Raw genomic sequence first — 22,174 nt, 5'->3', positions numbered from 1 at the left:
GAAGAGCTGGCCAACTCAAACAGAAAAAGCAGTAACACAACCATGATGTTTCCAAACAGTGGCTTGGCCTGGCAAATGTAAAAAGCAATTAAATTAGAACACAAATATTAGGAACAAAAAGTGGACTCCAAAGCTACTGTGTAGCCAGGGACCGAGCCACTGAACTCCAGACAGCGAACCCCAACGCTTTGAGCTCTACCCACGCTTGCTTTAACCCCCTGCCCACCCCGCTGAACCCTGACAACGTATTGCTCCAGACACAAACAGAAGAAACAGAGAGAAGGAAAAGGAAAGCCCACGTCGACCAAGCGAGAGCATCGCTGGGGGGGGCTCGTGGTGTGGCTGCCCCCGGCCACGACGCGCCCGAGGATGCTGAGGGGACATCGGGGGGGTTCAACACCCCCCAACCCCCTTTTGCCTTCAAGTTTTTGTTTGAGGAGACGAAATGGAGCTGGGCAGGAAGGGCCAGGAGCAAGGATGAGCCCTGGGAGAGAGCGGGAGAGGAAGCTCCCAAACCCCCCAGTGGAAGCTTCCTGCTCGGCAGCATCTAGAGAATCAATTCCGTACTTTTGGGCATCACTACAAGGAATCCACATCGCTCTGGGTGGACCTCGGTGGCTTTTCTGGTGAGGTGACATTGGCCGTGCTTTGCTTTCCCCCAAGCGCAGGGTTGGGTTTGGTGCTGCTTCGGCTCAAGGGGAGGCAGGAGGGTTGGGACCGTGCCAGCAGCCGGGAACAGCAGCTCCCCATGACACCTCTCACCCAGAGGTCTCCATGCAACACAAGAAGATGATGTGCTGACAGCCCTGGTGCTGGGCATGGGGACATGGTTGCTGCATGCCACCCGTCCTGCGGGCAGGGGCACAGAACAACCTGCTTCCACTGTTTGTTTCTCCCTCTACAGCCGAGAAGAGCCAGCGAGGTCCAAAGCAAAAGAGAGTTCAGAGGCGTCAAGTTAATTACAAAAATTCCCTAAGATAAGTCAGAAAGGTTCCCCGTTTGCAAACTCAAAAGTAACGACGTTTTGCCACCAAGAGCATAGCAGTAGCTTTGGGTCTGGGACCAAAGTCTTGAACAGAGAAATGGAAAGTCCAGAGGCTGTTAACGCGTGGTCGCAGGGCTCCACGCATCGTCCCTCGGCTCTGTCCTCAACACCCTGCGCCAAGAGTGCCGCCAGCAGCGCCGGTGCCGGGCCGTGCACTGGGTCGTGACTGAAAGAAACCTGAATTGGAGTTTACCGAGGTAGTTGGCTAGAAACTGAGATTCCCCCACCTGGCACCTTGTTGAAGGCCCTCGCCCCCCTGCCCTGCTCCTCCTCACGTGCCAGGCGTCCGGCTGTCCTGCAGGTCACTGCCACCACCTCCAGAAACGAAGCCGCCTCAACGAAAAGGGAATGTGCAGCCCTTTTTAAGTCTTCAAAAACACCAAGTTATTGCACTTCAAAAATACAACAGATTTGTGGTTCGAGCCCCTCCCCACCCCTCCCCATGGCTTCTGCTCAACTAAAGTGATGCACTACGCACAATTTCTACGTTTACCTTCGGATTAGCTTAAAAGGATTCAAACCGTGTCTCTTTACATGAGGTGCAGAGCTGCTGGAGCTCCTATCTAGAACAGTGCGATTCCAATTGTACGTCTCTCCCCTTTCACCCCATGCCCCCCATCCCCAACCCCTAAAAATCCCTTCTAAGCCTCCTGGGTTATACAAACCTCCCTCGCCCACCCGCCCTGGCTCCCCCCCTCCCACCCCACCCCGGACTCACACGTCCAGCAAACCCCTTTAGATTAATTAAGGAATGGTTATTTAACAAGACATTAAAATGCACACAGCTTTGGAGATGCACGGAGTTGGGTGTCCTGGCGACGTGCAGGTGGAGCTGTGCATTCCGACTGCCTGGCTGAAGACACTTTCCTTCCTTGCTTCCGACTCCAGTTCAGGATCAGGCTTTGAGTGGGGTGTTTTCCAACCAAGCAGCAGCTCAATGGTTTGTTTTTTGTTTTCTTTTTTCTTTTTTTTTTTTTTTTGTTTGTAGGTTGCTTTTTGTTTTCTTTTTCTCTCGTTTTAATGATTAATTTGGAATAGGAAGGTCAAAGGAGATGAGAGAGGAAGGGAGATGAGATGGGAAAGGATGCTATCCCCCTCCTCCAGTTTAATAAGCACCAGAGTATTCAAGTCTGTCCATTCTGAGATCTAGAGCTGCTTCCGCAGTCAGCAGGCAGAAACTAAACCTTTCTCATAAGAGCAGCGTCGTTTTGGTTGGGGTCCCTCATCATCGTCATCCTCTTCCTCATCTTCCTCCTCCTCTTCCTCCGATGAGGAGCTGTCCAGTGTTAAATCCACAACGTCTGCAGTGGCCTTACCGTTCTCACCGTTAGTGTTGGGAGTGGGCAAAAGCCCGTTCACATCAGAGGAACCTGAAGAGGGGGAAGAGAGGGCACATTGGGACACCTCACATCAGCTGAGGGTCTGCTCCCACACCCTCCATCTCCCACAGCCATGCAGTGACTCTGTCAGCTGGGAGATACGACCATCACCCAGTCCAAGTGCCTGACCAAAAGCTAAATCATGTTATTAAAGGCATTGTCTGAATGTCTCAAACATGGAGAGGCTTGAGGATCGAGCTCCTTTCGAGGAAGCCTGTTCAAGGTTCGACCACCCTCTCAGCCAGCTGGGGAACTCCAGTTTTGCAGTGCACGTTTCCTACAGTAATTTCAAGTCTTTACCCCTAGAGATACTCACCTAGAACTAATATGGGACACTGAGGGCTGCAGCTCCGCTCCTTCTCAGCTCTGATGGGACACCAGGAGCCATCCACCAGGTATTCGATTTCATCTGCATCTTCACATTCTGTCAGGATCTTTGAGAGGAGCCTGGACAACAGAAAAGATGCCATTTAGTAAGCTTGAGGCAATCAGAATGCATTTAGTGATGGGCCTTAAACTGGGTCTTCACCTTCAGCAGCCCTAAATTGAATAGAAATGCGGTGTTAGCACAAGGCTGCCCAGCAGATGGATCTTGAGTCAAGCGCTTGATTTATTCCCATAATCCACCCCAGTCCTTTCTGACAATGAACCTGACCCAGGAACTAACAGTTTCATTACATGCCATTAAGAAGATAGTTTTGCCTCTTCACTCAGTTTTCCAGAAGATTCCAGGCTTCTTGATGCCCCATCTAGAGCTGGGTGAGGGCTGGTGCAGGCACCTTCACACGGAGGCATTAGCAAAGACAAAATACCCTACGACATTAGGAACTAAGCACTCCAGTACTTCACTTCCTTTTGTTTCCCAAAGCCTCCACAGCAGCCACCAAGACAATATATGCAGCCTCCCGCAAGAGCAAAAAACCCCATGTCCCCCACTGAAAACACCTCAATGACAAAGACACTGACCAGAAAGAGTGAGCCTCCACCCACTGTGCCTCCAAAACTGGGTCCTTGCTTCATTCTGACCTGTCCCAAGGCCTTATGCACTCCTGGGCTTGAGCATTTCCCTTTGGTATGAAGGAGAACTAGTAGCAAAAATCTTACAAGCTCCAGGGAACTATTTGCAGCACAGTGGTGGGAGAAAGTTGCTGCTTTCTCCCAGCTCAAGTAGGAAACATGTTTCCACAGATGGTCCTGTCATCACCCAGCTGAGCAACCACCAAGGCTGCAATTCCAAACAGGCTGGCAAGGCCCAGAGGAGCTTAGACTCGACCAACCAGTCACCTCCTCTGGAGCCTGTGCCCCTTTTTTGACTACCAGCCCTCCAGCTGAGACTGCCAGGTTCCCTTCCAGCGTACTTTCAAGGGAGGTCCTTCATCCAGCAGAACCACACTGAAGTCCAGCCTTGAGCACAAAGAAATCCACTGAGCCTTCACCAGTGACAACCTCCTCCTCAGCCAGGAGGGACACGTGCATTGCTGACCTGTAGAGGTTCCACAATCCAGCCCCTCACACCTTCCCCTTCAGTCTCAGCAGCCTTGTTAGAGACCTCAAAGGAACTGGATTTTCCTGTCGGTGTTGGCCAGAGGACAAAGCAAACAGGTTATCTATGCCTAAGCTGCTTCACACAGTCTAAAAAGCCACAAGTCCTGGATCAAATCAGTACCTACAAACACAGCAATGCCCAGAATACCAGCTCGGCCCTGGGAATATGCCACCCAGGCGGAGACTCATCTGCTCCTGTGTGCCAAGGGAGCTGGGTGCACCTGAACAATTCCTCTAAACTCTTCCTACTTTTGAGGGAGCCTGGATTAGAGACCAATCATCCAAGCCAGGAGGGTGGAGCTCATTTTCCGGAAGCCAAGAACCATGCAGCTTGCTCCACCAGTCCTCAGGGTTGCTCTCTGCTTGGCTGCACCACTGTGGATGTTAGTGGTCCCAGCCTGGAAACCAGGCTCGCTGAGTTCCGAGGCAAAGCAGCTTCTTCTGGGGGGTGGGTGGAGATTTCTGTTGGCATTAATTCACTCCTTGTTCCTTCCTTTCCTCTTGGACAAAAGCCAGGCAATTTATTGTGCTCTTCTCTAGAGAACCCATATTTCTGGAGCTGACAAGCATTGTTGCCAGCTTTCTGGCTTGCCTCAGGTGGCCCCTATTGCCAGCCCAGCTCGCTCTGCAGTCTGTATCTAGGACTCCATCCGCCAGGTCTGCACCAAGGAGAGGGAAATCTCCTGGTTTTTAGAGTAATCCTCTTGGCACACACCTGCATTTTTAAGCTTTTCCAGTATCAAACCTCACTCAGACACAGGAGCATCATGTCCAAAGTGTTCCTGCAGTGCTGAACTGTAAGCATTCCAGCTCTCCAAGCTTATGGTGAGCCCTCTGCTCTTCTCTCTGGTAAAGAGACAGAGCAAACTAAATCTAGTCCAGAGATACGAGAGGCAGCATTCCCATATGGACAGCAAATCAGATTACCAATTGAGTGCCTAGTCCAAAGCAACCTTTCCCCAGTTCAAGTCCAGAGACCTCAGCAAGGCTTAGGACATACATCTCCCACCTCACCCTTCCCAAAAGCTGTTTGGAAAAGATTTGTTTCAATTCCTACCTGTGCTTTTACAGCACTACTCTAACTATGTTCAAAATGAGACAGCAGAAAGAGAAGATCCCTCATGCAGAGAGAGGGACTGCCTCACTGGAACATTGAGAATGGGGATGCTGGGGGGATTCTGTGCTGCTGCCCAATGCAGGGAGGCAGCGGGCCCAAAAGCATGGCTGGGGCAAAATTTCATTCTCTGCCCTTCACTCGGGGAGTCTCGTACCAAAAGCCTGTTCCCTCCCAGCGCACCCCACTTGCCTGACAAGAGCATCGGTGTGTGGGATGGTGACCCCAAGCAGGGAGCCCCCGGGCTCCCCTGAACACCCCAAGGTCCTGCTGCACAGGCTCAGCCACTGGGTGGCCCCAGAGGGAGGCCCAGGGAGCCAGGGTGGATCCACAGAACCTCCACCCGGGACAATATATCCAAAGCATTTCAATTCTGTCCCTCCAGTGTATCTGAGCCTCCTGCTTTTTTGCCCTACAGGTGTACAAACTGCAGAATTAGTTCCTTCTGAGGCATCCTTCCCGTCTCTGGCACTAAAATATCCACAATGTCCACAGAAATTGTACTGGAACAGATTGCACAAAAACCTTTCCAAATCCTGAATTTGTACCTCCCTCTCCAGAGCAGGACGTTCTGTTTAACAGCTGCCAGAGAAGATCCCCCATCAAATATACAGCATGCCAAGAACTGCTGGTGAGCTGATGAGCACCTCACACCAACAAGAGAACAGGAAAATGTTTCCTATCAAAAATCATCTTATTGGGTGCTTATGAAGTGGTTTATTCCATGCATCTCAGTACCTGTCAACCAAGATGGCTGGTTGTGAGGGTTCATCGGCCTGACGAAGAGTGAGGCAGTAAATGCTTAATACCCAACATAATGTAATCCAAAAATTACAAGCAGCAGGCAGTCAAGCCTTGCTCTAACACATCGAGACAATTAAGGCAGAGTATTATAGCCAGCACAATAAGCTTCCAACTCTGTTTTGAGGTGAACTCAATCAGCTGCATAGACCACAAGACATGGTGCTGCACCCAGTGGAGACAAGAAAGGGGTTAAGGGCTAGAGAAGGGAGTGCACTCACCCATCAATTATTAGCTGGTCATAGGGTGCTGGTTTGTCACACACAGGGCACATCCACGTGGGTTTTTTCTCATTCATCTGTAGGTAGAAGACTGCATCAAAGCACTGCAGATGTGCACAGGTCTCTGCCCGGCACGGCACAGACAGCCGCATCTTCACCAACTGTTGGAGCAAAGAGGAGATCACCAATGAAACCCACCCAAGCCATCACCAGATAGGTCTCAGTATCAAGCACAAAGGGTTCAGTAGTTTGCAAAGCTGGTCTGGCAACAGAGAGGGTTTCATGACAAAACCAAACTAAACATATTGCAAAGACTCACCGGGCAGATAAGCGAGACACGAACACCTGTAGTGGCAATTTCGCTGTCTGGGTCCAAGCGTAGCTTCTCTTTTACTGCAGGAAGAGTAGAGGGCACAGAATTTAATAGATGCAAACTTAAACCCTTGGAAACAACATGTAGCACAGGTTGAGCAGCTCACCAACAGCCCTTGGCTGTGCAGGAGGCATTTTCCCCATGGATGACAACCTCACAGAAAAGAGACATGGGAGACTGAAAGCTGCTGTGTTGGACCAGGCTTGTGCAACCTGCAGGGCTCAGCACAGACACTGCTTGGCTAGCTGAAAACCTCAAGTGTGATGAGGCAAGGTCATGGAGCACTTCTGGGTCAGCCAGGAAGCTCAGGTTTTCCTGCAGACCCTCCTACCCCAATGACACAGCTCTCCTAGCATGTTCTGCCTCTTATCCAGGCAGAGCAAATGAAGGACTTCAGTGCTGGGATGAGGCTGCTTACTATCAGCTGGCTACATAGTTAATGCCCTCTCAGCAGCCTTTCTACCTCTTACTTACAAACTCCAGGCTGGGTAAGCAGGGCACACCTCCACTAGAGCAGCTTGCTCCAAGCCCCTGTGTCCAACCTGGCCTTGAACACTGCCAGGGATGGGACAGCCACAGCTTCTCTGTGCACCCTGTGCAGGGGCCTCATAGTGAAGAATTTCTTTCTAATATCTAATCTAAGTCTCTGTAGGTTTTTAAGCCTTTACAGGAAACCACATCCCATCATTTCGCCATCAAACAAACAAGCCTCCTCTTAGCACTACCAGGCTGTAACTCTTCAATTTACACACTGGCCAGCTCATTTATTCCAGCAGACTGTTTCACAGGAACCACAAACAGACCCAAAGGTACCAGAGCAGAGAGCTCAAAGAGCAAGGCAGCCACACAAAACCAGTCACAAGCACTGAGCCAGCCTATGTTTGCAAAGAATCAGATGTTAGGAAAGGAGGTAGAGAGAATCCTGTCCCCACTGCTGCATCCTGAAAGGAAAACCCAGAGGAGCTGCAGGCAAATCAAGAAGAGCAGCAGACGTGCAGGTCCCACATCACGGTGAGGAATGAACACAGAAAATTAGCTTTAAACTGCTGCACAACACCTGAAGAGCAGCTGTTGCTGCCACCACTTCGGGGAGGGCCTCTGACACTTCCATCACTATTTTTCTTTGGAACAAGTCAACCATTTCTTTCGACCTTTTCAGATCATAACAAGATGTCTCCAGACAATGAGGCTACATGCAGCTCTGCTACACACAGCTCTAATTAGAGAGTGACTTCTCAGATGTGAGAGTCCCATGAGACTACAAGATTTGGTGGGGTTTTCTTCACATTAGGAGAGTTTTCATCCAAGCTTTATTTTTTGTCAAGTTCTTTGCAAGAGCGTTCTCTGTGCATCAATTACTATGATACATGGGAAGGAGAAATGGGATTTTCTAGGACTTCCTGAGCAGAATCAAGCTGGCTTAAGACTGCTTTGGGATCCACAGCCACGGACTTAACATCTCTGCTGTCAGACAATGTTTCCTATATACTAAAGTCGACAGAAGCATATGCAGAAGATGAGTCAGCCCCGAGATACAATTGAAGTCAAAGGGCAGCTTCAGTGAGTACTGAGGGCTATTACAAGGAACATGAGACAGAATTGTTTGCAGAACAGACCTGAGCCATAAAAGCAAAGTTTACAGCTACTTGTTCTTGCCAGTTTCAGATGTCCAAACAACCGCCAAGCAGTAACAGGCCAAAGCAACTGAAACAAGATGTTTCTATCTGCTCAGCAAATGCAACTTGTCTCTGCCCCACAGTCCAGCCAAAGCTGTTACCTAAGGCAGCAGGACCAGGAGCACACACTTGTTACTGAGTGTGAAGCTGCTTTCAGGCCTGTCTGCCACACTCAGAGAGGCCATCCTGCAAGTGCTCACTTTAAAGGGAACAGCACATACTACTGAGCCTGGTTTCAAGAAGTGCCAGAAGAAAGTGAGAGGATCCTCTGCAGTTTAGGACAACTCAAAAGCCAGCCTCTGCTCAGTGCCTTAGGCTTTGGAGGATGGTAGGTATTTAACACGTGGAAATGTTCATTTCTTATGTCTTAAGTGCTGTCAGAGTGGTTGAACATGATCAAAACTGCCACACACACTGTTTGGTGTGGCACATGGGTATAGAAGCATTCAGCATCTACTACAAAAATGCTGCACTGCACATGAAGATCAAAAGCCTGGCTGAAGCAGCAATGTGTGCCACAATGCGTGTTAGGTGTCTGAAGACTGGACATGCCCAAAATCATCTCCTGCCCAATGAACTAATGTTTATCTTCAAGACTATATTTCTTATTCTCAGTAAGAGTTGGCCACGATCTAAAGAGGATGTTTCAAAGACCACCACGATCCAGATCTAAATAGTAAAAATGCTCTCACCGGTACCACGAAGTAACTAGAACGCCTCCAGACCCCCATGAGCTGCAAATCAGATTCTACCTTAGGAAGATAATTTCCCCTCATTTTCAGTCATGTTTTGCATTTGCCTCATACCACAATGATTTACCTGGGTGATTTAGGATAAGCATCTCTCGAGATCATCTCTTCTCTGAAGCTCTCAAGGCATATGAAAGTGCTGGTGGTGAAATTCCACTGCCAGCCCCAAGGATTCACAGGGGCTTGAGGCAGCAGATTTTCACCAGGATCCCTTGCTCCAGAAACCTCCTTTGGAAATAGTGTAGCTGAGGTGCTCTGGTAGCATTTGTCAGCTCATAATTGCTCAGGTGAAGGCGTGAAGCCACTCGTGTCACGACAACACAGGCTCTCAGCAGCACTCACCACGATACAACCTGAGGACAAATTCTAAATCCAGCTCCCGTGATTCAGAGCTTCTGCAGAGCCATGAGCTGCAGGAGCACTGTGCTCACACACAGATCTGGGGTTATTTCATGTGACTGACATACAGCTTAGCAAGCTGCTCAACTCAGAAGTGTTTTAGACAACTGGAGGAAAGAAACTGTAGAAAACTTGGCAGCTGTTCCCAAGCAGGTTTCTAGCAGGTTTCCTGGCTGCCAGGAGTGCTGCAGTGTGACAGGCAGCCAGCTGAGCCCTCATGCCACCTCAGAGCAGTCATACTCACCAAGGGCTTTGCAGAGCTCTGGGTGTTTGATTCCGATGGTTTTCAACCTCTGCAGCAGCTCTGCTGAGGTCATCTGCCGCACCAAGTACAGCCCCACAGAATAGCTCTAATGAGACAGGAAGAGAAAGAGTGAGTGAGGCTGCTCTCCTGCACTTGGAAGTTCTGTGACACCTCCTTCCACACGTACCTTCCCGTAATTCCCCCAGGTAACAGTGATGCGGTTGGTGGCTGCAGACAAGTACATGAGATGGGTGAGGTTGATAGGACGACAGGGCCTTTTAGGTTCCACTCCAGGCTTGTTTGATGGATAGTAGCCCTAAGGAAGAAAGATTAAATACATACATAGACACACACACATTTCTTTTTTTACTCAAGATGCTTCTATATGGATCCATCTATTCACCAGCATCACTAAATTCTATTCACCAACACTTTTCAAGGAAGGGGGTAGAGGGGGACCGAACAATCAGACCAAGCACAAAGTAAAAAGGACCGAGTCTTTTTGCCAGAACAGTTTATTAACACCACATCTATTCATGAGAAAATTAGCTTTAAACTAAGCAGTGCACTTTATACTCTGGCTTCTTGTCTGCATTCATCAGTAAAGCAATTTTCTTCTAAATGACACGAGTCCTTCCACAGTTGCAGTGTCACAGCTCCCAGCTGAGCTGACTTACCGGCACTGAGCAGTAGCTGTGGTTCACTTTCACGGCGATGTTTGGGGGGTACTGATCCTCCTGAGGAGAACTAGTGTCTGTGTAACAGATTCTGGAAAGAAACAACACGTCTCTGAATATCCCCACACTGTTTGCATGTTCAAAGCCCTCTGCACATCACCACACCAACCCATGCTCCCTCATCTGGCCAAAGCAAAGCCAATTCCACTCTTTCAGATCAGATGCAGGCTTCCAACCTGGGTAGCAAACCCTTGGACACTGCTGGTTTCTACCACAGCACTGACTCAAGCAGTACATGTAGGAAGAGGTTAGAAAGGCGAGTTTAAGAAGCTTGTGTCAGGCATGTGAACAAGCAGCTTATTTTAAGTTATCTTTGCTACTAAAGCCACACTGAAAGTTCCTGTCTATAGGCAGTGCATTCTCTCCCCCCTGGTCTGCATCTCATGTTAAATCAGCCCCATGCTCAGACATACCTTAGGACAACCTGAACTGATTTCACACCAGGTTGCAACTCCCTAATAAATTAGAGAAGAAACAGAAACTTCAGATTCATTATGTAAAGAGCCAAAATCCCCCAAAATAAAACAACACCCACAAAAAACCAGAACAACCAAACTCAGCTGTCAATTCTGCCAGACTCAAGAGTTTTAGGCTGTTGTGGGTTTTTTACAGGCCTTTAAAGAATTACTTTACAGAATTTCATTTAAATAGTACAATTCCTCTGCAAATATCAGTGTTTCTGTAATGATTTTTTTCCCCCTAATGCACAATCCTGCAGTCTATTTCTGGGGTTTCAAACCTGGAATGGTGTTAGGTGAAAGCCATCAATTTGCCTGGCATCCTTTTGGTGACTTGGAAGCATTTACACAGCTAGGATTTAAGATCAGGACTACCTGAGTGTTCTTTCAAGACTCTCTTTGTTCAATTATTCAGCTAAAGCTGCTCATGCAAACAAAGGAATCAGTGGCACAAGCAGAACAACCTCAGTATCACTGAGTTCAGTGGTGCTGATCATAACAGGATTTCAGCTGGTACCAGGAAAGCAAAAGACCCCAGAACAAGGGTATTTTATCAGGTCTTTGTACACAGGTGAAACCATACACTCATTTCTGCCAGGACACAAAGTGTAAGATCCCCAAATGAGTCTTGAGTTGCCTCTGACAGCATTTCACATTCCAACTCAGAGTTTTAATATGAATGTTTAGACATTGGGGGTGGAGGGATAGAACCTCCATTCAGCTGACAGACAGGAGCTGACAGGGCACTTTCAGAGCTAGGGGGCACACATGTGGATACCACCCACAAGCAGGGGAAGACGATGCTGAGTGGTCTTTTGAGACAAGCAAAGACCCACTGAAAGCCCTTCTGTGAAATATTTGTGTCACTGGCTCTGAGTTTTCTCACAAATCTGAATATATGGAGAACAGAGCACCAAGAATCAGCTATGACAAAAGGGTGTAGTCTTTTATCACCCTTAAAGACTTCTGTGGTTTATCATTTCCCTTCTGTCAAGTCTTCAAGCAGCTTCCCCTGCACTGCTTCTGTTTACCTACTGGATCGCAACAGTAATCAAGCACTGAATAGCCAAGAAACATCATATTTCACCCACTCCATGAAAACAGTGTGATATTACTGTGAAGAAAAATACCTAAGGGTTTTCTGCTTAGTTTTGAGGACCTCTTCTGTGTCATTGTCCTCTCCCCACAGCAAGAGCCAGGGGACAGGTCAGGGAAAGAGGAAGCCTCACTGCCTGCACTGAAATCTCTGAGGCACTTCATTGTTTGAATCAAAAGTTGTATCGTGACAGAGGTCAGGGTAAATCCTAACCGGTGCAAGATGTTTTCTTACACAGTTACTATAGCAGCCTTTACAACAAGGAAGCTTTCTTTCAGGGGCAGTGTTATATGGGTAGCTTTTGAACATTTGATGCAAAGAAAAATGTGCAAATACTCACAACACAAGCTCAGCAGACAACCTGGGTCACCAACCATTTCATAGCACTTTTCCTGCCCAAATGTACTATTCAAAGGCAAGATTAGAGGAGCAGAAGTGAAACGTCAGGACCTAGATAGCTGAAATTGGACCTCCCACCTCCCCCAAAGCTATTTGCTTTACATGAGAAGTGGCCTGTCTGCTCATGTCCTCAAACAGTGTTTCCTTGCACAGAACAAAAGCTTCCACAGAGGGAACACTGTGGAATCACACAGCAATGTTTTCCTGCACTGTTAATACCCAATGAGAAGTACCTGGAATTTCTGATCAACTCCACTTGTCTTGGTGTTAATGCAAAAATACATGGACTTTCCTGAAGCTTCTCATTATTCTGTGGAACTGGAGAAGAAAAAAAGAGACGGTACATCAAACTGATAACATCCAGCTCTTCCCACACTGTGAAGCACACTTATGTTCTGAGCTATGCTTATTCCCAAGTTTTGTTTTCTCCCATAGAGCTGAACGCTGGTCATTGTGCGTTTGGGTAACTCTACCACTGATTACAGCTTTGCTCATTCATTCTTTGCCTGCTTTGCCAGTTTGCACATTAATACACAGTGGGGTCTGGAGCTGCTTTTTCTTTATTTTTCCTCCCCTCAAATAATCCATGAGCACAAACCATGAGTGGCATCGCTAGAGCTCAAAGCAGCAAAAGAAGAGACCTATGCATGACATGAAAACATGAACTCACCTGACTCATTCTGGAAAAGAAAGAAAACAGCAACAAAAATAACAACAAGATCAGCTTAGTATTATAAAAAGCATCAAAAAAAACAGCCGTAAGAGAAAAAAACATGACTTAAACGCACAACTTTCAGTGTGTGTTTGCAGCAGGGTGTTAAGCCGCGGCTTTTGGACATGCTCCTCTGAGAACCCAGTGTTAACTGTAGCCCCTTTCAGCCACTGATGATTTTAAGATCAAACGAATTTAACGTGGTTACAATGAAGCTTGAGAGGTGCGAAACTCATGTTACAACTTCTACTTAGTACCTTGTATTCAATTTAGACACATTTAGTTATATTCTCAGAGCATGTGTCCAGCTGAAGCCAGGCCCTGAGCGGGTGAAAGTCACAGGGTAAACACAACCAATGGGAAGTGATAAAATAGCTCTTTTTTTTTTGAACAAGAATTGGGTGTTTTTCTTTGCATCACCTCAACTGTGAGTTTATTCAAGGCCAATATACCAAAATTTGCAAAGTATGGAAATGCACTTTACTGTGTATGAATAAGATGAGATGGAGCTCAGAGGACACGGTGACAAAATCATTCACTGACTACAGACACCTCTTCTTGGTAATTCAGCTTTAAACTGACAAAAGGGCTTTCAGAACAAAAACTAAGGTATTGTTATGCACTTTTAATTTAATTCCAGTTTCCATCAAAATGTCTTCTTGACCAAAACAGCAGCGAGGAGTAAAGCATTTCACAGGGACTCTCATGTTAATGTTGTTGCTTAAATAACTGCCCATGAACACGCTCTTCTCTGTTCAGCTACACAAAGACAAAGCAAACCTGATTAGAAAAACTGTGAAGCTGGTTGTGTTTTATTTTGCATCTCTATCAGCTCACTCTTCCTTTATGAAAACAGAAACAGTGCCTGGCTTCTGAGCACAGCACCAACATGAACCAGGGGGGGATGCTGATGGAAGTCAAAGCCCATGAAGTATCCAATACATTGTCACCTCTTCAGCAAAGTTGTCCAGCATCAAAACTAGCCCACTCCTGAATTGCAAATCAGGCAATTTGGTCACTATTGCGATGCATCAAACAGAATCCTAGACTGGTTTGGGTCAGAAAGGACCTTAAACCCTGCCATGGACAGAGACATCTTCCACTGACTTCTAGTGTTGTCAGCAGTTACTTGGTGACAGGGAAAGCAGGAATGGCTTTAACCTGCCCGAGGGGAGACTGAGATGAGCTCTTAGGCAGAAGCTCTTCCCTGTGAGGGTGCTGAGGCGCTGGCCCAGGGTGCCCAGAGAAGCTGTGGCTGCCCCATCCCTGGCAGTGCTCAAGGCCAGGTTGGACACAGGGGCTTGGAGCAAGCTGCTCCAGTGGAAGGTGTCCCTGCCCGTGGCAGAGGGTTGAAGCTGGACGAGCTTTAAGCTCCCTTCCAACTCAAACTGGGATTCTGTAAGTTGACTGTACAGCATCTTTTATATTTGTAAGCAGGGGAAGGACTCATTTAACACATACCATGATCATCAGCACAAGCATGTGCTAGGGCTGGGATTTGCTGGAGCTCTCTCATGGCAGCGGCGTTTGCCCCTGCAGCAGGGGAAGGCAGTTGTCTTTGCCACAAAATCAGTGGCTCTGTTTATAGCAGCTGAAGTCCAGCTTCAGAGGAGGAGAGGTGGGGAGCTGAAGCAGCAGTTTTAGGACTTAGACATGAGAGAAGAGCAACACCACTGCAGGTATTACCAGAGGCAGAAACCCAAACAAGGCTGTGTACAGAGACAGCAGCAGGCCCCTGCAGACTACATGGCCTTGTGCTCCTGCAGCTGCACCCCAAGGTCTTCTCTGGCATGCCTCCAGGAGAAGAGCAGAAGCCTCAGTATCTACAGTGAACATGGGCTGTAGCAGCTCATGTGCAGAACAAAAACCCCTTTCAGAAGCCCTCACAGCACGCTGTGACTGTCAAAAACTCTGTTCACACTGCTTCAGCCCAAAAAGGTGCCAGAGCACACGTACACTTATCAGCGAGGTGCTCAGACACCAGGGAGCTCACACAAACACTTCCCTTGTCAGCTACTTAACATACAGCGCAGGAGGGATGTGAGGATTCATTCCCTCTAAGAAGGTATCTGATCAATCTTCATTTTAAGCCTTATCCACCCCAGAGAATTTCAGCGATTTCAGTAAATTAGAACAAATTCTTTCATGTCAGAGCCCTCAGACCTGACCAGAAAGCTGCAGCAGAAGCTGTTTCATGTAGATAACTCAGATGCTAAACTCAATGCTTCCACTGACTGAAACTGTGTCTGCAGTTACCAAATATGAGGTATTAGCTGGCTTGCAAGGGCCCTAATTTATCTGCTTTTAGCTGAAGCCATCGTTGTCTACAAGTCTAATAGTAATTTGATAGTTCTTCAGGGAACCTGCTCTGCCTACAGGCCAAATCAGGCATCACCCACCTCACCTTTCATCTCAAGGCAATCGTCTTGGAGAGGCAAGAGAGCTTTGTCATTACAAAAGATGCTTCTAATTGAAGTCTGGAACATATAAATTAAGCTTCCCCTACTCCCACCATGGTTATCTGCTTAAAATAGCTCTTTTTGTGGCCTAGGGTACTACAACAGCAGCTGGGTGTCTCCAAGTGGATCTGAAATCTTAAATCTCTTTCAGATAGTTCCACATTACCAGTTTCTGAGGTTGACAAAGAGTTTATGCCTGGTCCAGACACAGAATAGGAAACCTGGGCAATGAAGCATGAACTGCTGCAGCTTCCATATGGAAAAATGCTTCATTTTCCTCAGAGCACTTTGTTTTATCACCTTTCCACACTAACCAGAGCCCCACACAAGCATAACTCCTCAGGTAGAAGTTATTCCAGCAGCTGGCTGTTACAGGTAGCTTCTTCATTCCGTTGGCTCTGGCAGAAGGGATTGCAGGTCACCAGGCAAGAAAAACGAAAGTGTCTGGACGACGCTGTTAGGTTCTGAACATTGACTGGGACAAAGACTAAAGCTCTGCTCATGCCCAGCTCCTCACCAGCAATCCCCCAACGTTACATAGAAACCACTCTCATCAGAAGGGAAAAATCAGTCAAATGTGCTGCAGGGAACAAGCTGACCCGAGGAAGGTGTCAGCTACTCAATATAATGAGACCTTGCTTCTAATCTGATGCAGAAGATTTAATGTCAATGTTTAACAAAATCTGTTAATCACAGTAAGTACATCCAGGCTCTCCTCCTGCCTCTGGATGGTTCTGCCTCTTGAGAGAATTGAGAGAAAGAAAGTTTGCCTTTCAAACGCTACATTTGTGTTTCTGACTAACAAATACCACCCCATGTTTAAGGCTGAACTAACTCCTTCCCCAAAGAGCATTTAAACTATTTTAGCAATCACCCTCAACTGTTTTATCAGTCATAGCACTAACATATTTAAAGCTATCAAATGAAGATGAAAACTACATATAGTCTTGATGAACGGAGATGAAAACTACCTAAGTCTGATGACTTGGTCCTTCTTTTGTACCTGCACAATCACACCATCTATCCTTTTTTCCCCTCCAATCCACATGCACAGCAAACCGTTTTTTTTTTAGCAAAGAGAGCAGCTTCCCAAGTGCCAGCTTCATTTAGAAGTGAAGCCTGATATCACCACATGGGCTTTGTGAGATGCTGAGGTGCAACCGACAATGATACTTCTTCATGTACACTGTCTTTGCTACAAGAACATGCTGTGGAACACTGGTGACAATCCTCTTTGTTTCTCAGGACTAAAATGATGAAAAATCAGTCTCCTGCCCCCACGGTGGGTAAAAAAGCACTTCTTCCAGTTTTTCTAGCTCAAAAGACACACAGCATCAGACACAAATAGCTACAAGCAGCACAAAATGAGTCAGAAATACCCTTTTCTGTGCGTGCCACCCTCTTTCATCCATAGGAGGCTTTAGGTCAGGTATTTTAAGCACTGGAAAACAGCATGAGTGTAGCATGTGCCAGCAGACTGGCTTAGCACAGGTGTGATACCAACATGGAATGATTTTCATCAATCCACTGCCCTGTTACAGAGATGGAATACAGATTCTGATTCAGAGGGAAAGACCACACCATGCAACACAGCAGCATTTGCAACGAAGGCTGGGAAAGCTACAGCCAAACAAGACAGGATTGCAAATTACATCTCAAAGCAACCACAGACCTGTTCTAAGGCAAAGGGAGGAAAACCAGACAGAAATATTCTTCTCTAACTTTGAGGGGCGAGCGCAAGGAGAGGAGGGCACCCACCACCCCCTTAATCAGCCTCTCCTCTTGCCACAGATCCTTGAGAACACTGTCACCTTTCTGATACTTAATCCAGAACCATTTTTCTCTCCCAGACCGAGCCCAACATGGATGCAGCAGCATGTTGAAAACTCACCTAATTCTGTTGGCTTCAACAGCTCATCCAGGGTCGTGTAGAAGGGAAGTTTCACCAGGCGAACTTCTGGCTTTGCAACTTTGGGCGGCAACCTCCCCAGTCCGTTAAGGTATTTCCCATAGAGAGCAGGATAGTCAATGTTAGTGGTGGGGATAGTAGTCCGGGGAATGGTGCTTCCACGGTCGTAGTTGGTGTGTATGGAGAGTGCCTCGGCGGAGCGGTGCTGCTGGGGCTGGGGCTGAGCAGCTTCAGAGCTCCTCTTGCTATAGCGAGTCTCATAGAGCTCCTTAATTTTCTTGAAAACCTCAGGGCTGCAGTCAAATTGCACCAATTGCAATGCTCTGGTGACTAGTTCATGTTTAAGTCCGCTTTTACTCCTGCCAACGAAACCCAGCAACATCTGAAGATCTGAGACTCGGAAACTCATCACCATGTTCTAGGGGAGAAAAAAAGTAAAAACATCCTTACAGTTATAAGAATGCAGAGTGTCCGTTCTCATTACATACTACAACTAGAAGCCAAAATACTACAAAACTCCCTCACAAGGCACTAAGTCTTCTGTTCAGATCAGCTCTTATTCACCCGAGTATCACCCCATTTCTTAGGTGCTTCTTTGAGTAAAGTGAATATAGAGGAGACCATTAACTGAAATACCAGCAAGAGTCAGAGAGATGCCACAACAGCCCTCCAATGACTCAAAAATCATTTGTGATAAATGCTACAGATAAATCCTCAAGATGGGTCAACTGGAAGCAAGAGTGAGCACAAAGGAAAACACTTCAAAGAGCAGTTCCCACACAGTGAAACAGCACCTTAACTCCTTGGGCATGGAAGCTCCAAGCATCCAGACTTCCCAGGCACCTTCTGGTGAGAACTACATTAAAAACTGCATCTAAACTGATATTAATGGAAGGCAAAGGAAGAAAATGAATGTGAAGTGGATGGCAGGTGACATTTAAGTGAGTTGGAGCTGCCAATCCTCTTGTCCTGTGTTTCAGTGCACCTGTACGTTACCTGTATGGGCAAAACCCCTTCAGAATCATTCCTACAAGATCTTTAAAAAAAAAATAATCACATATTTTAGAGCATGGAAAGCTATTAGAAGACTATTAAAGAGAGCAGCATGTTCCCATGAGAACAATGCCTCCAAACCCTATTTGGGTGCTTTGCCAAGCACTCCCCCATGGCCACAGCCAGCTGCCTCCGCTGTTGCACCGAGATGAATCGATTGCAGTGCTTTGATGAGCAATAAAAAACAACCTCTGTCTCCAAAACTTTACTCTGCTGCTCCTGTGGAAACTCAGGTGCTGGGTCACAGGTGACTCTACCAGGTAATTTTCCATCAGGGTAAGAAGTAGGAATTATTTGTGCTAGAGCCCGCTCATGCTGATGTTTCAGTTCTCTCTTACGCCAAAGCAGCTTTACAAATGCACAAGACAAGCTTATCAAGTACATGCTTTTGAAAACACAAGCTGCCCTAAAAATACATTTGATAGGTATCCATGTGGATTCACTCAATATCCTCGTTGGTTTGTGGGAAGGATGGGAATTCAAGAAGAAATCCCAGCTGTCTTGCAGTAAAAAACTAAAACCAAAGCAGAAGCAGAGATCCAGCCTATGCTCCATTCTTGTTTGGGGGTTAAAGTTAAAAAAGCATGCATAAAAATCAGATTTCTGTGGAAGTTAATAGGAGCCTTGTAATTTTCTGGACTAAAACAGAAACAAATGGTTTTGATGGGGTTTTTGGGGTTTAAATTTTAACTTAAGAAAGCTACTACTGACTCCAGCAACATTGAACAGCCGCTTCTTTTACATGTGTGGGAATTAGGCTACAGGGAAAAAGCCATTTTATTTTCTCCTTTCTCATGAAATCTGTCATTTAATCTGGAAGCCCAAAAGATGCTACAAAAACGTCACTGCCTGTAGTTAAAATCTTTGGCAGTCATGATGTGTCCCAAAATACCTTTGATGAGAGGGTTTTTTTCCCCTCTCAGACAACTTTAAAGAGGAAAGAAAGGATTTTCAAATAGCAGACAGTCAGGATTCAGGAGATCTGGATCATCCTGCTGCTTCGCCACATCCCACCTGAGTGATCCTGGGAGAAACCTAGTTTCTGTGTCTCAGTTTTCTTCAACTACAAAATGGAGAGCGTGTTGTCCTCTCTGAGGCACTTGGAGGCTAAACAGTGCATTTGCAAAGGTAAATACACCAAAGCAGCACCAAGGAAGCCACTGAAGCACAGCAGACAGGTATTCCCACACTCATGCTCCTATTCCACTGGCCACTTGGGACTGTTAGTGCATAAAGGGGGGTTTCAAGCTGATGGTCTTCTGCAGTTTCTATTTTGAAGGATGGCCAGATTTGAGCAGTAACCAAAGGGATTTCAAATAAAAACTGTCACTAAGGCTTGGACCTACACGATAGCATGAGTAAGAGACATCCCGCTAACTACTGAGATCCTTAATGCTAAAGGCTATTCCTTCCCCCAGGAATTCTTGCATGTGAGTGGCACAGAGGCCATTAAACACCCGCTGTGGGGACAACCTAACACCGTAGAAGCACATTCCCTTCTCTGCAGCATTGGGCACAATTCACCACACCGAGAGTAGCTCAAGAACAGGGAGAAGGCAATGGCTCCTAAAACAAGCCTCTCCAAATCCTATCCCCACAGGCATCTGACCACATCCTCACTGATGGGCTGATCCTGCAGGTGTGAAACACTTTCAACCCGCTGCTATTGCTCTGTAAGCACCCTCAGCACCAGCTTCCCTGCCAGGCTGTGGGGTGAAACCCACTTCAGTGCCACCAACCAAGTCTCTGTGGCACCAATAGGACACGGACAAGTCCTGGCTCCTGGATAGGGACCCCGAGGGAAAAGGGGAAACACATGGCAGAGCGGGGTGCCCCACAGGGCGGGGGGGGGGGGCCAGAACAGGAGAAAGCACAACGCAACTTCAGGCCCGTCTGCTGTGAAGACGCTTTCCTTCACCCCCCAGGAGCCGCCCCCACCACGCAGCGCTCGGCCTGGGGCACTGCTCGCCCCATCGCCACCCCCCTCGAGGCCGCTACAACAGCTGCCGAGCGCTCCATGCGCGGGGCCCGGCTGGACAGCTCCGCACCCCGCCCCCGAACCGGCCGCAAGGAGCCCGGGGCAGGCCGCGGTGAGGCGGCAGAGCACAGGGCACGCCTGGCCTGGGGTGAAAGCGAGGTGTGAGGGGAGCGGGGACCGGAGCCCGCCGGTCGGCGGGGGAAAGCCACCTGCGCTAATTAATCACTGGGAATTACCCGCGGGAAACACCGAGGCCCGGCCCAGGAGCGAGCCCACCGGCGGGCGACTCTGCAGCCGGGCCGGACGGGCCTGGGGTCCAGCGGGAGCTGCTGCCGGACCTCACTGCTGGGGCGGGGCAGCCCCTGAGGTAAACTGGGGGGGGGGGAGGCGGTCCCAGGGCGCCGCCCCCTCGGCTCTCACTGCCGGCGCCGGGGACGAGGCCGGAGCTGTGCCGCCCGCCCGCCCGCAGTGACCCCGCCGGGCGCCGCCCGGCCCTGCCCTGCCAGGCCCAGCGCCCCCGGCCCCGGGGCCCGGGTCTCTCCTCACTCACTCACTTTCGCCTCCACCAGCTCCGCCGCCATCTTGGCCTCCAGCGTCCAACCGCGCCGGGAGCCGCCGCCGAGTCACGTGACGCCACGGAGCGGTGGGAGGGGCGCGGAAGGCGCGCACCGCCTCCGAATCCAGCCGCGCGCGCGCGCGCGCGCAGGCTCTTACCCCTCCCCGGGAAGCCCTCCCACAGCGCAGGCGCAGCGGCCACGCCCCCTGCTCTTCCCGGCCCCGCCTATTCCGGGTGGCTTAAAGGGACCGCGGACCCTTTTTAACCGGAAAGTGGATGTCCGGTTCTTCTCGCGCTGGAGGGTCGCGGTCCCGGTGCTGACTCCTCCGCCAGCCCGGAGAAGCTCCCCATGACCTAACCCAGGTCCCCGCCGTGTGCTGGGCTGCATAAGCAGCAGGTCAAGGGAGGGGATCCTGCTCCTCTGCTGCGCTCTGGGAAACCCCCCTGCAGTCCTGGTCCAACTCTGGGGCAGCAGCACAAGAGGGACGTGGAGCTGCTGGAGCGAGGCCAGAGGAGGCCATGGAGATGCTGCGAGGGCTGGAGCAGCTCTGCTCTGGAGCCAGGCTGAGAGAGCTGGGCTGGGGCAGCCTGGAGAAGAGAAGGCTCCTGAAGGGGAGACCTGAGAGCAGCTCCAGTGCCTAAAGGGGCTGCAGGAAACCTGGAGAGGGGCTTGGGACAAGGGCCTGTAGGGACAGGCCAAGGGGAATGGCTTGAACCTGCCCGAGGGGAGACTGAGATGAGCTCTTAGGCAGAAGCTCTTCCCTGTGAGGGTGCTGAGGTGCTGGCACAGGGTGCCCAGAGAAGCTGTGGCTGCCCCATCCCTGGCAGTGTTCAAGGCCAGGTTGGACACAGGGGCTTGGAGCAAGCTGCTCCAGTGGAAGGTGCCATGCTGTCCCTTTGGTCACGCTCCCCTGTGGCATCTTGTGTCAACACCCACCCCAGTTGGTGGTGACTGCAGCCCTGAGATCCTGCAGCCCTCCTGTCCTGGTCAGTGTTTGTTACCCCCACAGAAAGCTCTCTCCAATAGCCATCACTTATTAAAAACATCTTTTATGTAGAAATTATTTCTTCTAAGTTTTTTATTTTCTGCCTGGGCTCCATTTGCTCCATTTCTATGTGCACACAGCATCCTCTTCAGGAGGGAACCCTGGGAGCAAGGTGACACACTGCACCAGGAAAGCTTTTCCAGCACTTTCTCCTCCTTATCAACCCCACACCTAATTAAGCAGAAAGGCAATTAACCAGCCTCCCAGGCAGGCCGGTCAGGCTCT

General features: G+C 48.8%; 1 protein-coding gene across 3 annotated transcripts; it reads right to left on the bottom strand.

The window, feature by feature from the left end:
• Nucleotides 1–1,761: 1,761 nt before the first annotated feature.
• PIAS4 (protein inhibitor of activated STAT 4) lies at nucleotides 1,762–21,023 on the bottom strand. 3 transcript variants are annotated; one of them, XM_080633967.1, is made up of 11 exons: nucleotides 20,902–21,023; nucleotides 17,299–17,734; nucleotides 12,470–12,554; nucleotides 10,697–10,738; nucleotides 10,224–10,314; nucleotides 9,734–9,862; nucleotides 9,547–9,652; nucleotides 6,425–6,498; nucleotides 6,106–6,266; nucleotides 2,741–2,871; nucleotides 1,762–2,415 (listed from the first exon to the last, which is right to left on the bottom strand). In XM_080633967.1, exons 1-11 carry the CDS (start codon nucleotides 20,926–20,928, stop codon nucleotides 2,210–2,212), a joined length of 1,488 nt encoding a protein of 495 aa, XP_080490093.1. In that variant the 5' UTR covers nucleotides 20,929–21,023; the 3' UTR covers nucleotides 1,762–2,209. The 3 variants fall into 3 exon arrangements, with proteins under 3 accessions (XP_080490093.1, XP_080490094.1, XP_080490095.1); XM_080633968.1 differs by having other exon boundaries at nucleotides 20,898–20,935; XM_080633969.1 differs by lacking the exon at nucleotides 10,697–10,738.
• Between the last annotated feature and the right edge of the window lie 1,151 nt (nucleotides 21,024–22,174).

Source organism: Psittacula echo (assembly GCF_963264785.1).
Source record: "Psittacula echo genome assembly, chromosome: 24".
Classification (NCBI taxonomy): domain Eukaryota; kingdom Metazoa; phylum Chordata; class Aves; order Psittaciformes; family Psittacidae; genus Psittacula; species Psittacula echo.
This window is presented reverse-complemented; position numbering and strand designations above follow the sequence as displayed.

Excerpts from the sequence above, each read along its gene's own strand:
- PIAS4 (XM_080633967.1), bottom strand. The coding sequence starts at position 20,928 with ATGGCGGCGGAGCTGGTGGAGGCGAAA. Across the intron at positions 9,863-10,223 it reads ACAGCTACTGCTCAGTGCCG|GGCTACTATCCATCAAACAA; the intron begins GTAAGTCAGCTC and ends TTTCTTCCTTAG. Across the intron at positions 9,653-9,733 it reads CCTGGGGGAATTACGGGAAG|AGCTATTCTGTGGGGCTGTA; the intron begins GTACGTGTGGAA and ends CTGTCTCATTAG.